Below are 21,869 nucleotides of genomic sequence, written 5' to 3'. Positions count from 1 at the left end.
ATGGCAGGTCATTAACTTAAGTCCGTTGTAAGTCCCAAGGTCGGCAGAACATAACACAGCTACATGCAGGGTCCAAGCGTGCCCTAGGCTAGAGACCATTTCCAATTCTCCTTATATACAGGAAGCAGACACATCCCAAAGGTAGCTACTCAGCTGCTTGTGGTAGATCCCACCATGGAGGTGATTGCCAGTGTAACATGGGGAATAACTACCACCAGCTGCCCAGCCACTCAACCAGGCCCAGCCAAGTTGACACCCTCTCTTACTCAGCAGCCTCCTGTTACCATCCAGGACATCTCAACTCTCACCTGCCTTCTGTACAGTATGAAATCAATAAAAGGAATCTATCAAGATTTTGCCGTAACTGCGTTGCTATTAACAGAAATTCCTCAATAGTGGAAGAGCCCAGAAAAGAAAGACAGGGCTGCCCTCTTGTGGGGACTGTTGTCTCTGCTCCTCACATAATTCCAATTCTGGGCAACCGCGTTACAGAGTGGGACTGCTTGGTAAGGTTTTCTTGGCTGTAAAATATATACATTTTAAATTGTAAAACCTGTTGAGCATCTACACAGCGGAACGTATCAATTCCGCAGTTGCTCCGTGTTCAGCGCACTGACACCAATGACATTCTCCCACTCGGGCAGCTGTCCTCACCCTCCTCTGGGTCGCTCCTTCCCCTTTAACAGAAACTCACTGGCCCCTAAGTGTCCTGTCCAACCTTGTGAGTTGCTGTTGTCAATTTGACCCCATTGAGATAATTCCTAAAAGAGCCCGATGCTCAGGGCAGACTTGGCTGTAATCTCTACAGAAGCAGGTTGGCAGGCCTTTCCTCTGCAGGGCCACTGGGTGGGTGTGGACTGTTGGGTTAGCAGCAGACCGCACACCCTCGTGTGCCCAGGCCCAAAGGCACTGAGCTTACACATTGAGCGTCACCCTTTCCCCAGGTGTCTGGTGGAAACCTGGATAGGAAACTGAGCCACTGGCGAGTGGCTGCGTTCTGTTCTGTTCATTACCTCGTCCATGTTCCACGTGCGGGGGCTGCGTTGCTTGTTGAAGTCTGTGTCCGAAGACTTCCCAGTGATGATGCGTGGGTCCCAGCTGGGCTCCTTGTCCACACTGGCTTCTGGTTTTTTATTTTAAGTCTACTGAATCTGGACGGGAAAAATCACATTCCTGCCCATTTTCCATTCTGAAACCTCAGGAAATAAAGGGACACGTGCTTTCAGGGCTGCCAAACGTTCGAAACCATTTTCTTCACAGGCACTCCTGAAGTCAACATGTGTTTCGCCAGTGAGCAAAGAAAAACCCCACCAGCTTGGATGCAAAGAGGACATTTCAGGATCCGCAGTCACACATCACAAGAACTGTAAGTACGAACTCATTTCATTTATTGAGGTAATGTTACAGTCAAAACAGAAGACGCCGACACAGAAATGCCAGCAGCCGCGATGATGGCGTGTAACAGACGCAAGGTGACCTGAGTGCATCTGCTGCACGGGGAGACACGGCGCCCTTCCTGCTGGGACACTGATCGCAGTGTTCACCTCGCACAGGGCTCTGCGGTTGGGGTATTTATGACTGACCAAAACTGGAAGAATCTGAATTCAGACCTATCAATTTTACAGTATGGGGGAAAAAAAAGTGCAAATATATCAAAAGCATCTGTTGGCTAAAAAAATGTGGGTGGCTGTAAAGATAGGTTCATGTGAACTTCAAGGAGGCATTTGCCACGCTGCTAACGTGTGCTGTGGAGTGGATCATGACTCACAGCGAGCCCACGAGAGAGAGCGGAGCTGCCCGCAGGGTTTCCTCGGCTGTAATGTTGACGGAGGCAGATGGCCAGGTCCTCCTCCCACGGAGCAGCTGGCGGGTTCCAACAGCCGCAGTTGGCAGCGGAGCCATGAAACATCACACTGCCAGGGCTCCTTGCCTGTCTCCAAACCAAAGCAAACCCACTGCCGTCGAGTCAATTCTGACTCGTAGCGACCATGCAGGACAGACTAGAACTGTCTCAGAGGGTTTCCAAGGCTGTCATCTTTCTCCTGAGGAGCGGCTGGTGGCTTCAAACCTCCGACTGACGCTCCAAAAGGTCGAGCGCTTAGCCACTGCGCCACGAGTGCTCTTTCCCATGCAGCCAGAGGCCAGAAAACCTCTCCAATGGGCAAAACACAAGAATTACAGGGCACTACAAAAAAGTCCAGATACTTTACAAGGAGACATTTTCATCATCAGACTTACATGTTTCAATTTAAAGAAATATAAACAAAATGATTTTAGCAAACCAGCAGGCTATAAACTGGTGCACTGATAAGGAACAACAGACTATAGCCTGGGGGCTCACAGCTGCCAAAGTGTATCATTAAGGGAGAGTACAATCGGGACACAAGCTCTGTAAGTCGATCTACTCAAGGATGGAAACAAAAAATACCGCTCGTCATTTTCTCGCCTAATCTAGAGTTTTTCATTTTTCACTCCAGTTTTATACTATTAAAATCTTTTTGGGTGAATTGAGAACTGATTAAAAGCATAATATTAAATTTAAAATTGTGTGGAAAATTCATTTGTATAAAAAGATATGAAAATTAGTCTTTTATGTTTAAAAATCATAAAAAATACTTGAAATTTCATGGGTGTGTCCAATTCAACAGAACTATTCCCAGCTCTGCCTTCTGGCGAAGCACTGAAGAGCTGGCCTAGAAAGCCAAAAACAAAACAAAACAAGACAAAACAGTCCAATCAGTGGCCGTCGAGTGGACCCCGACTCGTGGTCCCCCACGTGTTACAGGGTAGAACTGCCCGTGGGGTTTGCTAGGCTGTAGTGTCTGTGGAGGAACATTGCCAGGCCTGTCTCCCGCAGTGCCACTGGGTGGCTCTGTACTGCTAACTTTTCAGTTAGCAGGCCCCAGGGATGGCAGTTGCTCTATAACCAACACCAAATCTGTGGCCGTCAAATGAAATCCAACTCACAGCGACCCTGTACTAGAGCTGAAATAACCATTACGCAAAGAATTCATTGCAAGTGGCCTGCCTCCCCAATGCCAAGTGAATTCATAGGTGGGAGGCTTTGCCGATTCAAGATTGAAGCCTATTAGGAAGTAACCTGCCGTGTTCTTTGAGATACCTTGGCAGAAAAGGCACGGGATTCTAGGGACCAGTTCAGATGGTGGGGGGATGGGGACCATCTGTCGTCATGAGCTGAGTTCAGGGAACATGCAGAAGCCTGGGCTCGGTGCTGTAAGGGAAGGGCTGCTGTGGGGCCCCCCTCACTTGTCCATCAGGCTGAGGATCATCTCACAGGTCAGGGCCGCGCTGAGGTCTCCTCCGACTCCGGCGTCCACCGGGCTGAGCTCGCCTGGGCACGCCTGGCCTCTCTCCGCGGACATCTGCGCCACCTCCTGCGCGGCACCTGCTGCTGGGGGAAGGGACTAGGTTAGCGCGCTTAAAACCAAACGGTGAGATCAGAACTGGTCAACAGGGCATGTATCTTTTGGAAACAAGCACTGAATTTTAAACATGACCACAAGCTTTTTTCGAAATCTACCTTTTGCTTTAAAGGGGAGTGCAAGTATTCCGGAAAGGGCCCGGGGGGGGGGGCAGTGGTTAAGTGCACACGCCCTTTAAGTGCTGCCACTAGGGAGCTCTGGTAGCATAGTGCCTAAGGCACTTGACTGCTAAGCACAAGGCTGGCGGTTCAAACCCACCAGCCACTCCTTGGAAGGAAGATGGGGCAATCTATTTCCGTAGTGATACTGCCTCAGAAACCCAAGGAGGGGTCGCTATGAGTCGGGGCCGACTCCACGGCACATAACAACAACAACAACAACAACTGTGTGGCCGGTGGTTCGAAGCCCTCAGCCACGCTCTGTGGGAGGAAAGACCTGGCGATTTACTTCCATAAAGATCACAGCCCAGGAAACCCTATGGGCCGTTCTACCGTGTCCTAGAGGGTCGCCGTGGGCCAGGATCGACTCGACGGCACCTGGCAGCAACACAAGGCTTCTGATGTCGACGACTTGCGTTTGTCAGGGCTCTCCATGTCGGCACTGCTGATGTCGGGCCCTGGGTCTGTGGGGAGGGCTGTCCGGGATGCGGTAGGGCGTTGAACCACATTCCTGGCCGCCCCTACGAGATGCCAGGAGCACTGCACCTCTGAAGCTGTGACAACTCGGGCGTCTCTGGATAGTGCACAATCGCTCTGGTTGAGGGGCACTGCCGTACGGTAGATGCAGATCCCAGGGGCCCGTGAGGTGGCAGAGCTGGTCACCCACATCTGGCTTCTGTCCCCACCGAAAGACGTGGCCAAAATGGGAACAGCTTCTTGTGGGCACTTCCATCCACTGCAAACGCATTAGGGGCCAAGCACCGTGCTTGGACGCACTGTGGTCACGGCCAGGTCCGCAGCCTGCCCTGCCCACCCTCCAGCAGCTTAGAAACGAGTCAGGAGGGGGTTAAGACAGTGCCCTTCAGAGCCACCTGCTGACACAGACATGTCAGGATCTGCCCCACTCAGAGCCAGGGCTTGGCTGTCTGCCTCGGTCTCTCGCGTGGAGGCTGAAGGGCTGGGGTTGGAATGGCCCTGCTTGGTCTCTCCCAGTAGGGCACACGTTCACAGGTGAGCACTCCCTTGTGTTTGGACAGCAGGGAATGAACGGCTCCTGACTGGTGGGCCTGGAGCAGGTGCTAGGATGAGGAGTGAGTGCGGGGGAACAGGTCCCCCGTCCCCCAAAGGGCCCAATGCCCGTGAGAGGAGAACCCAGCTAAGTTCCCCACAGGAGAGGGGGCGCGGAGCTGAGACGTCAGGGAGGGACACTGGTCACCCAGGCAACCAGGCCAAGTGAAGGGCCAACCCAGCCCAGTTGAGACTGAGGGGCGGTGAGCAGGGGAGCGGGGCTGGCCATGGTCGGTGCCAGGCTTGGAGTGCAGGGTAGCCAGGGGAGGGGCTGTCACTGGTGGTTGGCAAGGGTGGAAGGGCTGATGTGTGTCTGAAAGTTCTCTTGGCTCTGAAAAGAGGTGGCGGGAGTCCTGTCCCACACTCACCTTCATGTGAGGCCTTGTCCTGGATGAGGGCGGTGGCAGGAGTGGAGAGGGCTGGATTCGGGGAGCAGTGTGGAAGCGCAGTCCAAGGGGGGGCCTCGAGTGTGTGGGCAGAGGGGGTGTCACACTGACCGGACCAGGTGCAGCAGAGGACGGGGGGGGGGGGGCGGGCCGGCCGTGGAGGGCCGTAAGATTCACTTTCAAATAACAGATAGCCGAGGTGTCTGCCAGGTGAGGGACCCAGGAGGACCTCACCTGCCTGCGCTTTGCAGATGTCTCGTGGTCTGGGGCCACCCTGCGTCAAGCAAACCTGTGGGCCCCATGTCCAACAGTGTGTGCTCATTGTGTGTCCGTGTCACGTTTTGGTTCCCATCATATGTCAATCTCTGTCATTATCATGTGTCATGGTGATCTGGGGCCGTGACCTTTCATGTCACTACTGTAATTGTGTAGAGGCTCCACAAACCACACACCTATAAGTCAGCGGATGAAATCAGTAAGTGTGTGTGTTCTCACTGCTCCACTGGCCGTTCCCCCTGTGTCCCTCTCCTCAGGCCTCCCTGTTCCCTGAGACGCTATTGAGACTAAACGCATTAATAACCCTACAGTGGTCTCTAAGTGTTGCAGGGAAACTTCACTGTTTTAAGAAATCCATGCAGCAAACTTCACTGTTTTAAGAAATCCCAACAGCCACCCCAATCTTCCGCACAGCCACCCCAACCTTCCCACACCCACCTCAATGTTTAACATCACGACCCTGGTCAGTCAGCAGCCATCTGCATGGAGGCAAGACCCTCCACCAGCAAAAAGATTACCCCTCCCTGATGATGGTTTGCATCTTGTAGCAATAAAGCATGTTGAAATTAAGGTGTGTACATGGTTTGTTAGACACAGTGCTGCTGCACACTTAACAAACCACAGCCAGAAAACCAAACTCAGTGCCACCGAGTCGATTCTACAGTTAACAAACCACAGCCAGAAAACTGAACTTACTGCTACAGAATTGATTCCAACTTATAGTCGGACCCCGATGGGTTTCCAAGGCTGTACATCTTTACTCCTTGGAGCAGCTAGTGGGTTCCAACCACCGACCTTTTGGTTAGTAACCAAATGCCTTAACCACTACACCACCAGAGCTCCCTACAGCCTACAGTGCAGTGTAACCACAGCTTTATCTGCACTGGGAAAGCAGAGTCACGTGACTTGCTTTACTGCCATCCTGGCTTCATCGAGGTATCTGGACCCAGACCCACCATATCTCCAAGGTACACCTGTACGTCTCCCCAGCCTGCAGGGGCCAGTGGGGATGGAGTCCTGCATCAGAGACGTGTCCACACGTAGTGACCGAGGCCAGGGTGCAGGCACGGCTGTGGGCGCGGGCACAGGTGTAGGCATGGGCACGGGTGTGGCTGCAGGTTTCGGTGTGGGCATGGGGTGGGGTGGGTGTGGTCATGGGGGAGGTGCTGATGAGGTTGTGGGTGTGGCCTAATGGCCTGTGGGAAGCAGGCAGAAGAGAGGGTGGGCCCAGGCTGAGCTCGGGGAAGGGCTGGGAGGGGGAGGAGGAGGAGGTCAGAGAGATGGGAATGTCCAGCTGCAGCCATGCAGGGAGTGAGAGGGTGAGTGACAGGGGCTGGTGGCTTCAGGTGGTGATGGGGACAGAAGCTGGGGGCAGGGCTGAGGCGGGGCAGCCAGGGGGCAGCTGTCCTGTGGTCCCTGGTGAGCTCCTCAGGCGGGAAGAACGGGAAGTGGGGGGACATGTCTGTCTCACTGGGAGACACCTGAGCAGCTGATCCTTCGGGGAAGGACGGGCTGAGGGAGGCCTGGTGGGTCTTCAAGGAGGGAGGCCCTGCCTAATTCCTGCCTCCGTGAAGATACTACACACACTACCACGGCTTTGGCCTGAAGACAGCTGAGATCCCGGCTGGATCCACTGTCTTATTCCCACCACATCATACAGTGTTTCTTCCGACATTACAGGAAACGAAGGCATCTCGGGAGCCCAGGCTGTGGGGCCTTTAGGGGAGAGAAGGGAGGAGCAGCGGCAGCAGCTGCTGGGACGGTGGTGGGGGCCTAGGGCGTCCGTGTGCTGTGAGGCGGCGATGGGCCTCACCCAGTGAGGGCCTGGGAAGGTTGTGGGTGCCGTGGTTGGGTCAGGACTTGGGTCCGACTGTGGCCTTTCCCTCCTGACGGGGTGTCCAAGCCCTCCATCCTGTGCAGACCTCACCCTCGGCTACACGGACAATGGGGGCCCCATGGAGGGCCACAGTGAGGCCACAGGAAGTGGGTGCAGACCCGTGCCTGGTGCGTCAGGAGCTCTCGGGGAGGAGGGAAGAAAGGCACCCACGGCTGGGCAGTGAGCGTGTCTCTGGAGAGTTCTAAGTGAGCAGGTACTGTGTGTGCTGCCCACAGCCCAGCTGCACGGGTCCATGCCGCAGAGGACGACACCCGCCGGAGGACGTGTTTCCTTGGATGGGCAAGCTGCGCAAAGAGGAGGGCTTGGCCTGCTTGTCAGAGTCATGGAACGAGGGACCCCAGAACCTGCTGCCTAAGGAGGAGGCGTGAGTATCAGATAAACAACAGATAGCTTTTAGCACAAACACGTCCCACAGAGTGTGTGGGACATACTGATGCTGACCACTCCCTCCTCCTGTTCATCTGAAATTCACGCTCACTGGGCGACATTCCTTTCACCGGCATCTCTTGAAGGAACAGCAAGGGCCAGCGCCCATCTGTGGGAACATGCACAAGTTGAGGACTGGGGCTCAAAAAAAGATTTAGGGGACACTGAGGAGTCAGGACGCCACACAGACATTGCCTCGATTCTGTTGTGAGGCCATTTGGTTTCCAGTCCTGCTCCGTGGCTCTCAGTTCTCCTATGAGAGACAATGAACAGAATGCCGGCCCAAGAGCTAGGTGGACCATCTCTAAGGAAGTCCCTGGGTGGCACAAATGGTTTGCAATCAATTACTAACCTAAAGGTTGGTGGTTCAAACACACCCTGGCACTCTGCTTCCATAAATATTGTTGTGTTGTGTTGTGTTGTTAGGTGCTGTCGAGTCATCTCCAACTCATAGCGACCCCATGCTCAGCAGAACGAAACACTGCCTGGTTCTGTGCCAGCCTCATGATCCCTGCTATACCTGAGCCCATCGTTGCAGCCACTGTGTCAATCCATCTCGTTGAGTGTCTTCCCCTTCTTTGTCGACTCTCCACTTTACCCAGCATGACATCCTTCTCCAGGGAATGGTTCCTCCTGACAACATGACCGAAGTAGGTGAGGTGAAGTCTGGCCATTCTTGCTTCCCAGGGGCATTCCGGCTGCACTTCTTCCAGGACAGATCTGTTGTTAGTCCTTTTAGCAGTCCGAGGTACTTTCAGTATTCTTCTCCAACACCACAATCAAAAGCATCAACTCTTCTTCAGTCTTCTTTATTCATTGTCCAGCTCTCACATGCATATGAGGTGATTGAAAATACTGAGGAATGGCTGGTGGGTTTGAACCGCCAACCTTCTGGTTAGCAGTCAAGTGACTTAGTGACTTAGGCACTACACTACCAGAGCTCCTATGGCTTGGGTTAGGCACACCTTAGTCTTCAAGGAGACATCTTTGCTGTTCATCACCTGAAAGAGGTCTTTTGTGGCAGATTTGCCTAATGCAATATATTGAAGTGTAATCCATAGTGCAGATTGGAGTCTTTAATCTTCATCAGTAAGTGCTTCAAGTCATCCTCACTTTCAGCAAACAAAGTTGTGTCATCTGCGTATCTTAAGTTGTTAATGAGTCTTCCTCTAATTCTGATGCCACATTCTTCTTCATATAGTCCAGCTTCTTGGATTTTATGCTCAGCATACAGATTGAGTAAGTACGGTGAAAGGATACAACCTTGACACGCTCCCTTCCTGACTTTAAACCATGCATAAAGATTACATTAAGCCTTTCTGACTTTTAAACCATCCATAAAGATTACAGCTAAAAACCCCTGTGGAGAGTTCTGCTCTGTCCCGTGGGGTCATCATGACTCAGAATCAAATGCTACCGGGCTTGGTCTTCTGGGTCCCTCTCGGAGTGTGACTTTACTGGGAAGAGAGGTGATGACAACCTGTCACTGAGCTGGGAACTCGTGTCAGGCACCCTGGGGCCAGGGGGTTAACGCCTGTGGCACCCAGTGGCTCCACTCTCCCAGCTGACTAGAGTTTGCAGAGCGGAGGCCGTGACACCCACCTGTCTCTCAATGACCTGGCAGCAGGAGTGTGTGGAGGGTGTGCTGTCCTGAGAGGTGGGTGGATAAGTGCCCTGATTCACCAGCGGTCAAACCGGTGGAAAATGCTCCTCAAACCCTGCCCCCAGTGACAGGGAGCAGAGCTGCCTCCCAGGACACACAGGGCGCCACGAGGGTTTCAGGTGTGTGCCCTGTCTGGTGGCTCTCAGAACCCAGGGAAATTCCTAACAAGCAAACCCGTCAGGTTAAAACGAATCATGAAGGGTACCTGCTTCCTTCTCTGCCTCTCTCAGGCCCGTCTGCTTTCTCTTTCTCGTCGTTGCCCCTTTTCCGGAGGCTGCGGACTTCTTCTGCCCTGAGTTACACTTCTCCAAGTGTCTGCTCATGTTATTCTGTTGGGGAAACAACACACGGACACACAGTGAGATCAGCATCCCTGGGCCACTGCACTGGGACATGGTCAAAGAGATGGGCTCTGGGGAAACTGAGGCAAGTGTCCAGGTGCACTGTTTCTGTAACACACCCTTCAGTACAATGCACAGGACACAACTCAGATTTTAAATAACACATTCGTAGGGCTGTACAACCACAACCACAAACACAATACAGTCTAGAACCTTCTCATTGCCCTCAAATAAACCCGGGACCATTAGCGGGACTTCCTGGGTGGTGTGAACGCTCAGCTTCTAACGACAGGTTGGAGGCTCGAGTCTACTGAGCGGCACCTAGGAAGAGGGGCCTGGTGATCTGCTACCAAAAAGTCAGCCGTGAAAACCCCACGGAGCCCAGCTGTGCTCGGCCACACAGGGCATCCCCGTGAATCCTGCTCAACCCAATGGCAACTGGTGGGGATGGAGTAACTGTTAGAAAGAGCAGCTGTGGTGGCAGAACAGTGAAAGGCCGCTGGTTCAAACCCACCGAGTGACTGCACAGGAGAAACACCTGGGATCTGCTTCCACAAAGATGACAGCCTCGGACACCCTCTGGGGTGGTTCTCTGTCACACAGGGCTGCTGGAGTCGGAACGATCAACAGCACACAAGAACAATGACCAACCGTTAGTCACTCCGTTTCCTCTTCCGTCCAATCCCTGGCAACCACCAGTCTCCCCTGTCCCTGTGGCTTTGCCTTGTATGGGCATTCCCCAGAAATGGAATCCCATGGGGTGGCATGTCTGGCTTCTTTCATTGACTGTGACGTCGTCAAGGCTTGTCCATGTTGGAGCAGGTGTCGTACTTCACCCATCTTTATCACTGAGTGCCAGTCCTTGCACGTGCAGACCTGGTTTGGCGGACCCCCTCGTGAGCTGCTGTCCACGTGGGCTGCTTCCACCTTATGTGACTCGTCACCGGCGCTCTATCAACACTCCTGTTCAGGGTCTGGGTGGGCTGACGTCTTCAGCTTGTTTGGGTGTGTACCTAGGAGTGGAATTGCTGGCTCATACATTAATTCTATGTTTAACTTTTTGTGGAACTGCCAGACTCTTCTCCACAATGGCTATGCCATTTTACATTCCCACCAGCAGTGTATGAGGGTCCTGACTTTCCACGTCCTCACTGACACTTGCTATTATCTGTTTTTTGATAGTCATCCTCAAACTCAAAAACACTGCCATCAAGTTGATTCTGATTCACAGTGACCCTCATTGGGTTTCCAAGACGGTACATCTTCACAGAAATAGATTGCTTCATCTTTCTTCCATGGAGCACCTGGTGGGTTTGAACCACTGACCTTCTGGTTGGCAGCCCAATGCCTTAAGCACTTCACTCCTTATATCCATCTTAGTGGCCATGAAGTGGCACCTCACTGTGGTTTTGATTTGCATTTTTCTGATTTAATGGTGCAGAGTATCCCTTCACATTTTCTTTGAATAAAGTCTATTTAGATCCTTTGCCTGTTTTTAAATCGTTAAATTTTTTTGGATTTTTTAACATTGTATTGTACTCAGGTGAAAGTGCACACAATGTATTAGTTTTCCAGTCGAGAGTTCATACAGACATTCCTCCGTGACAATGGTTGCGATTTCCGCAATGTGTCAGCACTCGCCCCATTTCCTCCCTGGGTTCCCTGTTTCATTGCGTCTGCTTTTCCCATCCCTCCCTGTCTTCTCAGCTGTGATTTTGGGCAAATGCTGTCCTTTTGGTTTTGCATAGTTGATGTTCTTCACGGTGCTGTTGTCTTACAGTCCCATTTGGCTGAAAGGTGGCTTCTGCAAGTGTTCTCAGTTTCAAGTTAGAAGGTTGTCTCAGGGCAACAGTCTTGGGGGTTCCTCAAGTTTCTTCCTACTGGTAAGTCTGATCTTCTTTTTAAATCTGGGTCTTGTTCTCCAATTTTTAACCCATTCTAACTGGGACCTTCTATTGTGGCCTCGGTTAAGAGGTCAGTCCTGGTAACCAGGCACCCTCCAGTTCTTCTGGTCTCAGGTGAGAGGAGGCTGTGGTTCATGGGGGCCATTTTCAGCCTTTTGGACTAATTCCTTCCTTGAGTTCGTTTTTCCCTGTTCTTCTTTGCTCCAGGAGGGAAGAGACCTACCGTTGCTCCTTAGATGGCAGCTCACAAGCTTCTCATGACCCCAGACGCTACTCACCGGCTGCGGATGGAGAACTTTATGAACTGTTCTGCCAACTGACCTAGGTGACCAGTTGTCCCCTGAGGTCCTTAGCCTTCAAGTCCAGTGGCTCAGTCCCAATGTCTAGGTAGTTTCTGTAACTGTGTTCCTATGTGCTCTATTATAAACATGAGTACATGTGCGACATTTATGAACACGTATGTAGACTATGCAGCACACCTCTATATGTATGAGGGTGTACGTCCGAATGACTCCCTCACCTGTTCAGCAGACGTACTTACCGACCTGTCTACACACAGGCTTCCTCAGTCAGCACCACTGCGGCAGGCTGTACGTGTTACAGCGTTTGCCACAGTGGCCCTTTATTCCAGTGCTCCTCTCAGTGTCCTCCTCGGCCTTGGCCACACTGTGCTGTCTTCCCCCATGTTGTGTATTGCCTTCCCCTTCACCAGAGTTGACTCGTCTACTGTCTTGTTAGTGCTTCTTCTCCCTCCCTCGCCCTCCTTCCCTGCCACATCCAAGAATGTTTCTTCCTGTGGGTAAACCTATTCTTGACTTTTCATAACGGCGGTCTCTATAACATCTGTCCTTTTGTGCTTGACTAAGTTCACTCAGCAGAACATCCTCCAGATTCATCCATGCCGTGGGACGCTTGCAGACTCAATTATTTGATTCACCCATGCCGTGGGGCCCTTGCAGACTCACCGTTATTTGTCGTCATGTAGCACTCCGCTGCACCTCTGTACCACAGGGTGTTTATCCACTCATCCACTGATGAGCACTTGGGTTGTTGCCATCTTTTTGTATTGTGAATAGTGCTGCGATGAACATGGGTATTTCTGTCACTGCTCTTACTTCTGTAGGATCTGTACCCAGGAGTGGGATTGCTGGATTTCATGGTATTTCTAGTTCTAGCATCTGAAGGAAGTGCCAGACCATTTTCCATGGTGGCTGTACCATTTGCAGTCCCATCAGCAGAGGGTGAGTTCCAGCCTCCCACAGCCTCACCAGAATCTGCTGTTCTGTGTTTCACATCAGTGCCATTTTAGCAGGGCTGAGATGGTACCTCATGGCATCTTGACTAGCATCTCTAATGACTAATGCTCAGGCATCGCTTCCTGGGTTTGTTAGCTGCCTGAATGGCTTCTTCGCTGAAGTGCCTGTTCATGTCTTTTCCCTCAGCCTGTACGTTCTCTTATTACTCTTTCGGTGAAGTCTATTGATGAGCGTACGTGTTTGGTTTTTAGGAGACCCCTACCTCATCTATCTTCTGCTGTCTGTGAGTTTTTGCTGTGTTGGGTATTCTATTTATGACATATATTAGTACACCCTGCATTGTCCCTATTTCTTCTTCCATCACCTTTACAGTTTTAGGTCTGCTTTGAGTTAGTTTTTGTATATGGTGTGAGGTATGGATCTTGTTTCATCTGTCTGCAGATATCCAATTTTGCCAGCACCACTTGTTAAAGCATCTTTCTCTTGCCCATTTAATGGGCTTCAGCCCTTTGTTGAAGATCAACTGCCCACAGGTAGATGGACTTTTTTTAATTACTGAATTGTAAGAGTTCCTCATAAATTCTAGATACAAATCCAAACATGCTTTCTTGAATGGTGGAAATAACTTCTGATTTGTTTGTTCTGAGGAACTCTGAGGCTGACACATTCTCCTCTCAGCTTTCTTGGTTTTCATATGAAAGGATCGTTTCTTTACAATTTTAACTCAGTATTAATGGCACTATTTTTGCAGCACTGCCATCAGTCTCATTTGACAGTTTGAACTCATGGCTTTCTTTAATGCTCCTGGACTGTCCCACTGTGCTGCTCAGGAAAACAACTACAGTACTAGCTTATGAGAAGGCATAACGTTTCCCCCATAAGAGGAAACTTTCAGATAATCTTAAACTTTTATAAAGTTTGACCAAAGCAAATTGTCCCGAGATCTCTCTGACCACTAAGATGCCTCTTTGATATTCTCCCCCTAAAGAGGGACTTCATTCGTTTCCCTGTGAGTAGGGACTACACACAGGCACTTGTTTCTAATGAGCAGACATAATGATGTCACTCTGACTAAGTCATGAAAGGCACTATGGGTTCCTCTCTCTCTCTTGGACCACTTCCTCTGGGCGAAGATGCTGCTATGTTGTAAGGACACTCAAACAGCCTTATGGAAAGGTCTCCATGGCAAGGAACTGAGGCTTTGTGCCAACAGCCATGTGAGGGAGCTGCCATCTCAGAAATGGATCCTCCAGCACCAGTCAAACCTCCGTATAACTTCAGTCCCAGTCGACATCCTGTCTGCAACTTTGTAAGAGACCCTGAGCCAGAACCTCCCAGCTAAGCTGCTCCCAAATTCCTGACTCTTGGAAACTGTGAGACAAGTGTGTGTTGGTTAAAGCCACTGTGTTTGGAGGTAATCTGTTATCCAACAGTAGATAACTAACACAACACTTGTTGTTGTTGTTGTTGTTATGTGCCGTGGAGTCAGACCCGACTCATAGCGACCCCTCCTTGGGTTTCCAAGGCATTATCACTATGGAAGTAGGTTGTCCAACCTTCCTTCCGAGGAGTGGCTGATGGGTTTGAATGCCAACCTTCTGGTTAGCAGTCAAGTGCCTCAGGCACTATGCTACCAGAGCTCTTAACACACCACTTCGGAAAAATAAAGACTAAATCTGTTTCTTAGCACAGTGCCACAAGCACTATACTAAGGACATCTGGGAAATGTTTTGAAAATTGTGTCCTCTGAGGTAGTCTAAATCTGGTTTATAAGAACCATCTTGAAATGTCACAGTAGAAGCTAAGGTTCTCTGCAAGTCTGAGAATTCCCTGAAAGTATTTTCAAGACTTTGTGTGTGGGATTGTTCTGCCTCAGAGGAGGGAGACCACCCTTTCATAAGATTCGTCAAGTATTTTTAGCCCCCCTGCCCCCCAAAAAATTAATAAGCACCTTCCTAAGACAAGGAGCTCTGACCCCATAGTGCCTAAGGCATGTGACTACTAACCAGAAGGTTGGCAGGTCAAACCCACCAGCTGCTCCACAGAAGGAAGACTGGGCAATCTACTTCTGGAAAAATTTACCGCCTCCGTAACCAAAGGGGGTTGCCAGGAGTTGGAATCAACTCGATGGCAGTTTTTTTTGTTGTTGTTCATAGGACATGACAGTGGCAGGTTTCTACAGTAGGGTCTGAAATCTCTGAGTGTGACTGTCCTTGAGACGACGAGACTTTCTGGAGGATTCGTTATGACCGAGTAAGCATGTTGTTGCTCTGTGGAGTCGTCCCCGGACACACTGCCGCCCCGTGCCCCACCCAGGGGTCAGACTGTCGTCTCCCAAAGGGTCTCAGGGACTGATTCTCAGCGGGTCCCAGGGGTCAGAATGTCGTCTCCCAAAGGGTCTCTGGGCTGATTCTCAGCGGGTCCCCAGGCCTCCCTTCCCAGCCCATCTTAGTCTGGACGCTCCAGTGAAACCCACTCAGCATCCCCGCAACACGCCACGCCACGTCTAATGAATGACAACACGTGCTGGCTGTGCGGGTGCCCCGGCTGGGAATCGAAGCCAGGTCTCTTGCACCGAGGTTAAAATGCTGCTATAGCCCCTGGCGAGTGAGCTTACCCAGCGGGAAAAGCCTCTGCCACATTTGGGGCATTCGTGAACAGTCGGGGTGAAGCTGGAATCGTGGTATTTCTTGAAGTGAGCGTTCACAAGTTGCTTCTGCCGGAAACATTTATTGCAGGACGGGCAGGAATACGGCTTCTCTCCAGTGTGGGTCCGCATATGTGCTGTCATGTGACGCTCCTGGGGCGGGGGGTGGGGAGACAGAGTTGATCTGTTTAAAGGACTTTTACGGTACTGACTGTGTAAGACGTTTCCCTCCCAAAGCTGAGTGTGCTGCTAGGCAAAGTTACTCCAAACACTTTCTCGACAGAGCATGACTGAATCCCTCAACATATGGCCTTCTTCAACACAAACTCCCACACAGTCCCTACCACCAAGTTAGGGAGCTCTGGTGGTGCAACAGTTAACCACCTGGCTGCTAGCCAGACGGCTGCAGTCTGAACCCACCCAGTGTCTCTGCGGGAGAAAGCCCCGGCGGGCTGCTCCTGCAAAGATTTCTACGGGGCAGCTTGACTCTGTCACACGGGGGCGCTGTAAGTCAGAGTCCCTGGGTGGTGCCAACAGGTACGAGCTCGAGCCCTAGCTGGGAAGTCGGCAGTTCAAACCCACTCAGTGGCTCTGTGGGAAAACCATCTGGCGATCTGCTGCCATAAACATCGTTGTTGCTGTTGCCAGGTGCTGTCGAGTCGGAGCCAACTCAGTGACGGAACGGAACACTGCCCGGTCCTGTGCCAGCCCCACAGTCCTTGCGACACCTGAGCGTAAAGGTCACAGCCTGCAAACCCCTATGGGGCACTTCAGCTCTGCCACACGGGGTCACGACGAGTAGGAACTGACTCCACGGCACCTAACAGCCACCACCACCAAGTTACAGAGTCCTTAAAAATCACTTCCTGGTGGTTTCCCAGGCCTGTGGGGGTCTGGTCCCCACACTGGGCAGGGCAACAATGAATACTTTCTCCTCTGACACAGGCTGTGTATCTGGAACCCTATGTAATGATTTTTAGCAGCCTCAGTTGACAAAGGACAAACAGAACGTGCAAACTGAACCCTCAAACACCAGAGTTTCAGTTCACAGGGTTGAAGTACTTCACGCATCCACCCGTTCTCCTGCTACTAACAGGTGTTGGACATACACGTCTAGCACAGGTGAAAGGTGCAATGGTGAAAATCACTGTTCTCGGTAAGATGTGACCAAAGGCATGAACCCCACGTATGTTGCTGCTGTTAGGTGCCGTCGCGTTGGCTCTGACTCACAGCAACCCTATGTGCAACAGAACGAAACACTGCCGGTCCTGCGCCCGCCTCACGATCCATGCCATACCTGAGCCCCTCGTTGCAGACACTGTGTCATCTCATTGAAGGTCTTCCCCTTTTTCATTGACGCACCACCTCACCAAGCATGACATCCTTCTCCAGGGAATGGTCCCTTCTGACAACATGACCAGAGTAGGTGAGACGAACTCTGGCCATTCTTGCTTCCAAGGAGCATTCCCGCTGCACTTCTTCCAGGACAGATTTGTTAGTTCTTTCGGCAGTCCACGGTACTTTCAGTATTCTCCTCCAACAACACAACTCACAAGGATCAACTCCTTTATCCATTGTTCAGCTTTCAGAGGCATATGAAGCTACTGAAAATACCATGGCTTGGGTCAGGTGCACCTTAGTCTTCAAAGAGACATCTTTGCCCTTCAGCACTTTAAAGAGGTCGTTTGCAGCAGATTGGCCCAGTGCAATATGATACCTGATGTCCTGACTCCTGCTTCCATTGGTGTGGACCGTGGAACCAAGTGATATGAAATCTTCGACAACTTCAGTGTTTTCTCCATCTATTGTGATGCTGCTTATTGGTCCAGTTGTGAGGAGTTTTGTTTTCTTTATGTTGAGGTGTAATCCATACTGCAGCCTGTAGTCTTCAACCTTCATCCGGGTTTGAACTGCCAACCCTTCGGTGTACAGCTGAGTGCCTAACCACTGTGCCGCAGGGCCCCTTGCTCCGCGTGGTATCCCTGCTAGAGGAAGACGCTGGGCTCCCGTCTCTGCTTCGGCCTTCGGTTTCTGAGCCTAGTGTGTGGTGTTTGAAGCAACTGAAGACAATCTAGTCTCTCAAATGGGTAGCTGGGGAAGGAAGGTGAATTGAACAGCCTTTTCCAACACTCATGGACGTTCTTTTCCGAGATTACACCACAACTCGGCAAGCGGCAACTTCCTCAAGCTGCAGTGTGGACCCGGAAACCCTCCGGGGTGTCTGGTCTGTGGGCTGAATCCGCTCTTCTCCTTCCATCCGAGCGTGTGGCTCTGTACCCTCGGGCGCTGGCCACCCGGAAAACGCCCGTGTACTGAGCTGTCTGCGCACGCGCAGCATGCAGCGCCACACCCAGCTTCTGCTTCGTTAACGTCGCCCCCTCGCCTCAGAAAAGCCGGGCAGCGTGGGAAAGCTGCCACGCTCACGGGAGCAGGTACGTGGTCCCAAGTCCTACCTGTCGAATTTTCCTTGGAAGCTGAAACTGCATCGCTGGCAACAAACGCTTCCCTTGAAGGGACAGGCTCACTGTGTTCCTTTTGGACAAACGTCCAACAACCAGATAAGCACCGTCTGTCGGCCACTGGTGCTTCCAAGAGAAAATGGCATCCTGAGAAGCTCCCGACCCACACAGCCCCAGCGCTGCTCGCGACAAACGTGTGCTTCACAGGACAGCACGGTGCTCTGCACAGACCCCCTGGCCGCACAGGCCACCAGATGCACACTCGGCGTCTGCAGTCTGTGAGGGGAAAGGCCTGCATGCCTCATTAAGCACATTCTTCAGTGACGCTGTCCTTTCCTTTTCCTGTGAGGGCGCGAAGGTGGGGACGCAGGGCGACTCGTCTGCAGGGGTCACTGCTTTGACTGCAGGCAAAGCGCCACCAGTGCCTTTGCGTCAGTGTCAATGTCAACAGTGACACGAGAGTGACCGTGATGTCTCCCTCCTGGGGCCTGTGAGCCACACTTCAAGCTGGAGCGTGAAGGCACTGCTGCTTCTGGGTTACTCAGAAGAGACATTACAGCCAAACGCCAACCAGCTGTGTTAAGTGGCCTCCGCCCCAGCGACCCCACGTGTGCAAGGAGCAGTGCTCCACGCGCTACATGGGAGCTGATTTTTTGCAAAGAGACTGCCAGGCGTTTCTTGCAAGGCACTGCCGGATGGACTACCTCCCCCTTTCTGTTAGCAGCCCAGGGTGCTAACTGTACCCCAGGGGCTCCTCTGCTGAAGCATGGCTGGTCCCGATATTTCAAAGGGACAGGGAATTTCAGCCCCTTCTTCCCCTGTACCCCACCTCTTCCTGCTGCGCCCCAGACTGGCCGAGCCCGGTACCTGCTTGCAGGCGTAACTGCAGTGCTCACACCGGAATCTCTTCTCGTCCTTATGAATCTTCTGGTGCTGGATAAAGGCATAGCGTTCGTGGAAGACATCCGGGCAGTAGTGGCACCTCATCTCAGTAGCTTTGTACGTATGCAGGTTACGCACATGGACACCTACGGGAACCACAGACACCACACTGTAACAGCAGGGTTTTCTGCCGGGTGAGTCCCCTACCCTCCATCTCCACGTTTCTCAACCTTGGCACTACTGACGTTTGTTGTTGTTATGTGCCTTCGAGTTGGACCTGACTCATAGCAACCCCTCTTTGGGTTTCCAAGGCGGTATCGCTAAAGAAGTAGATTTCCCAACCTTCCTTCCAAGGAGTAGCTGGTGGGTTTGAACTGCCAGCCTTCTGGTTAGCAGTCAAGTGCCTTAGGCACTGCGCCACCAGAGCTCCCAGAGAAATCTGTTGGGGCTGTTCTAGGCTCTGTAGGATGGTTAGCTGCCTTGCGGACCTGCGCCCACTAGGTGTCAGTGGCATCCACAAGTTGTGACAACCACAATGGCTTCCCACATTACCAAATGTCCACAAGGGGGCAACATTGTTCCAGGTTGAGCCACTGGTCTAAGGGGACGGCATACAAAAATGTCATTCTAATACTCTTTGTATGAAGTCACCTTTTCTATAAAGTGGGCCACACTGGACCCAAAGTGTCCACTAACAGTGCCCACTGGACAAAGTGGTTTTACCAGTAAAGATGTGACCTCGGTATTTCAACTTAAAGACTCCCACCCCGAGAGGGAGAGGCCAGATGTGCTGTTGGAGGTCAGTGTCGCCCTGCCTCCTAGTGGTAATGACCTGGACACATGGTGAGGTCAGATGGGACATGCTCATGTCTGCTCAGATGTGTCAGGCCCTACTGACAGCTGCACGATGGACAGACACCACGTCCCCTTCTCTCGTGGAGTCATAGGAGGTACAATCCAGCACGTCCAATGAGGGGGGGTGTGGAGGGTGGCACCTACTCCAACATGCCATAGCCACGTGACTCCGCCATGTGCCCAACTCCCATCCCTTTCTCAGCAATGACCCTGCAGACTACACAGCCCCACTGGGGCCACGTGTGGTGGGAGGCAGGCAGCCATAGTCGCCCCGACACAGGGTCAGGATGGAAAAGCAAAGTGAAGACTTTGTTTAGCGCCTCCACCCTTTCTGAAATGTTTTTGAAACAGTGCCTCTCACATCTGGGATGTCGCTGAGCAAACTGGTCAGTTCTGATTTTTGCCAGCGTGTTTCGAGTAACACCACCTCACCGTACCTTCTGGTGAGAGAAAAATCACGGGAAAGGGAGGGATCCTGACGGTGCGAAGGGAGGTGCCCCCCCTGACTCCTGTCCTCCCCCGCCCCCGAGCAGTGAAGACTTCCTCGCAGGTGGGGTGAGACCTAAACTCTTAAGTCTGGCACCAGAGTTGCTCACGGTTTTGTTCCACTCTCCCTCTACAGATGTCTTTCAAGCCATTGAGGCTCACCGTGTCAGGAGGGGGCTTCATGTCCCCTGGCTACCTCTCTGAAGGGAGAACTGGGTCCCGCTTCTTAATATCACTTACTAACTCTGTGGTGGGGGCGTCCTGGCCCACGCACTGGGCGGTCAGCACCATCCCTGGCCTCTGCCCATGAGGAGTCAACGGCACCCCCACCCTCCGAGCTGTCACTGCCAGAACGTCTCCAGACTTGGCCCACGCTGCTCCTGTGAGCACACAGCTGGTACTCGGAAGCCCCACCCTGAGTGCTAAGAGATGCCTGCTGCTGTCCTTGCAGAGAGCACAGCTTGGGTCAGAACCTCCAACCTGGCCGCCTCCTCTCACAGTTCACTCGATGTCTCTGAACCCCCGCTTCCCAACCTGCAGAAATCGGCCACCTAAGAAACAACTCCCAGTCTCAACTCATCTGGAGCAAAAGATGAAGAAAAAAACCAAAGACTCAGAGAAGCAGCTAGTCCACAGGCCCAACAGGCCACATGAGCCACGGCCTCATCAGCCCTGAGACCAGAGGAACTAGATGGTGCCCGGCTACCACTACCGACTGTTCTGATCAGGGCCACCACAGATGGACCCTGAGAAAATGCGAGAGAAATGTGGAACAGAAAGAACCTCAAATTCCAAAAAAGAAAACAGACCCACTGCACTGGTTGAGACTGGAGGACCCCTCCCCACACACCACCAAGACTACTGCCCTGAGGAACTCTCCACACATTGAACTGAAACCAGCCCCTGAGGTACCCTTTAGCTAAGTACGAGACTGGTTCAGAAAATAACCACCTACATGAGACCAAATGGTCAACGATGACTTTAAAAGAAAGATGAGAGGGTAAGGGGTCAGGAAACTAGATGAATGGAAATGCAACAACCAGAAGGGAAGTCCTGAGATGCTCACTACGGTGTAGCACGGAACCAGTGCCATGGAACAGCCTGTGCAGGAATTGTTGGATGGGAACATAAACTTCTGTGTCAATTTTCACCAAAAACACAATAAGATATTCTTTTTTTTTTTTAAAAAATAGGCCCAGTGTGTTATAAAATTATATCCACTAAAGAACCCTATGAGCTAAAACGTCTGTGAGAGCTTATCACGGACTTCCTGTCCAGTGACCCTGGCCAGGACCCTGAGCACAAGCTTCTTAAGTGTACTGGCACAGTGCTGCCACCAGATGGCACCACAGGCCTCCAGAAGAAAACTTGCACCAGCCACAGAGCGCCTTGGAACCAAGCTCAGCGCCCTGCCAGTCAACAAACAGCTCAAAGGCAGGCCATCACCAGCCCACTCACACAGGAGGCCCCGGTCACCAGGTCACTCACATAGTAGGCCCTGGTCACCGGCCCACTCACACAGGAGGCCCCGTCACTGGCCCACTCACACAGGAGGCCCCGTCACCGGCCACTCACACAGGAGTCCCTGGTCACCGGCCCACTCACACAGGCGGCCCTGGTCACCGGCCCACTCACACAGGAGGCCCTGGTCACCGGCCACTCACACAGGCGGCCCTGGTCACCGGCCACTCACACAGGAGGCCCTGGTCACCGGCCACTCAC

At 52.2% G+C, this 21,869-nt stretch overlaps 1 protein-coding gene across 1 annotated transcript in view; it reads right to left on the bottom strand.

Moving 5' to 3' along the window:
* Positions 1–3,263: 3,263 nt before the first annotated feature.
* The window catches only part of CTCFL (CCCTC-binding factor like), a 30,372-nt gene continuing 11,766 nt past the window's right edge, over positions 3,264–21,869 (bottom strand). Inside the window, exons 7-14 of the mRNA XM_007951527.1 lie at positions 18,792–18,952; positions 15,436–15,618; positions 9,523–9,646; positions 7,670–7,763; positions 6,304–6,527; positions 5,038–5,088; positions 4,018–4,209; positions 3,264–3,412 (exon numbers count right to left, since the gene is read on the bottom strand). Of these exons, the coding sequence (XP_007949718.1) occupies positions 3,264–3,412; positions 4,018–4,209; positions 5,038–5,088; positions 6,304–6,527; positions 7,670–7,763; positions 9,523–9,646; positions 15,436–15,618; positions 18,792–18,952 (1,178 nt within the window). The remainder of the gene's footprint in view (positions 3,413–4,017; positions 4,210–5,037; positions 5,089–6,303; positions 6,528–7,669; positions 7,764–9,522; positions 9,647–15,435; positions 15,619–18,791; positions 18,953–21,869) is intronic.

Source organism: Orycteropus afer, unplaced genomic scaffold, assembly GCF_000298275.1.
Source record: "Orycteropus afer afer isolate SDZICR_OR568_19922 unplaced genomic scaffold, OryAfe1.0 scaffold00295, whole genome shotgun sequence".
Lineage (NCBI taxonomy): Eukaryota > Metazoa > Chordata > Mammalia > Tubulidentata > Orycteropodidae > Orycteropus > Orycteropus afer.
The sequence above is the reverse complement of the archived record's forward strand: the minus strand, read 5'-3'. Positions and strand labels throughout refer to the sequence as shown.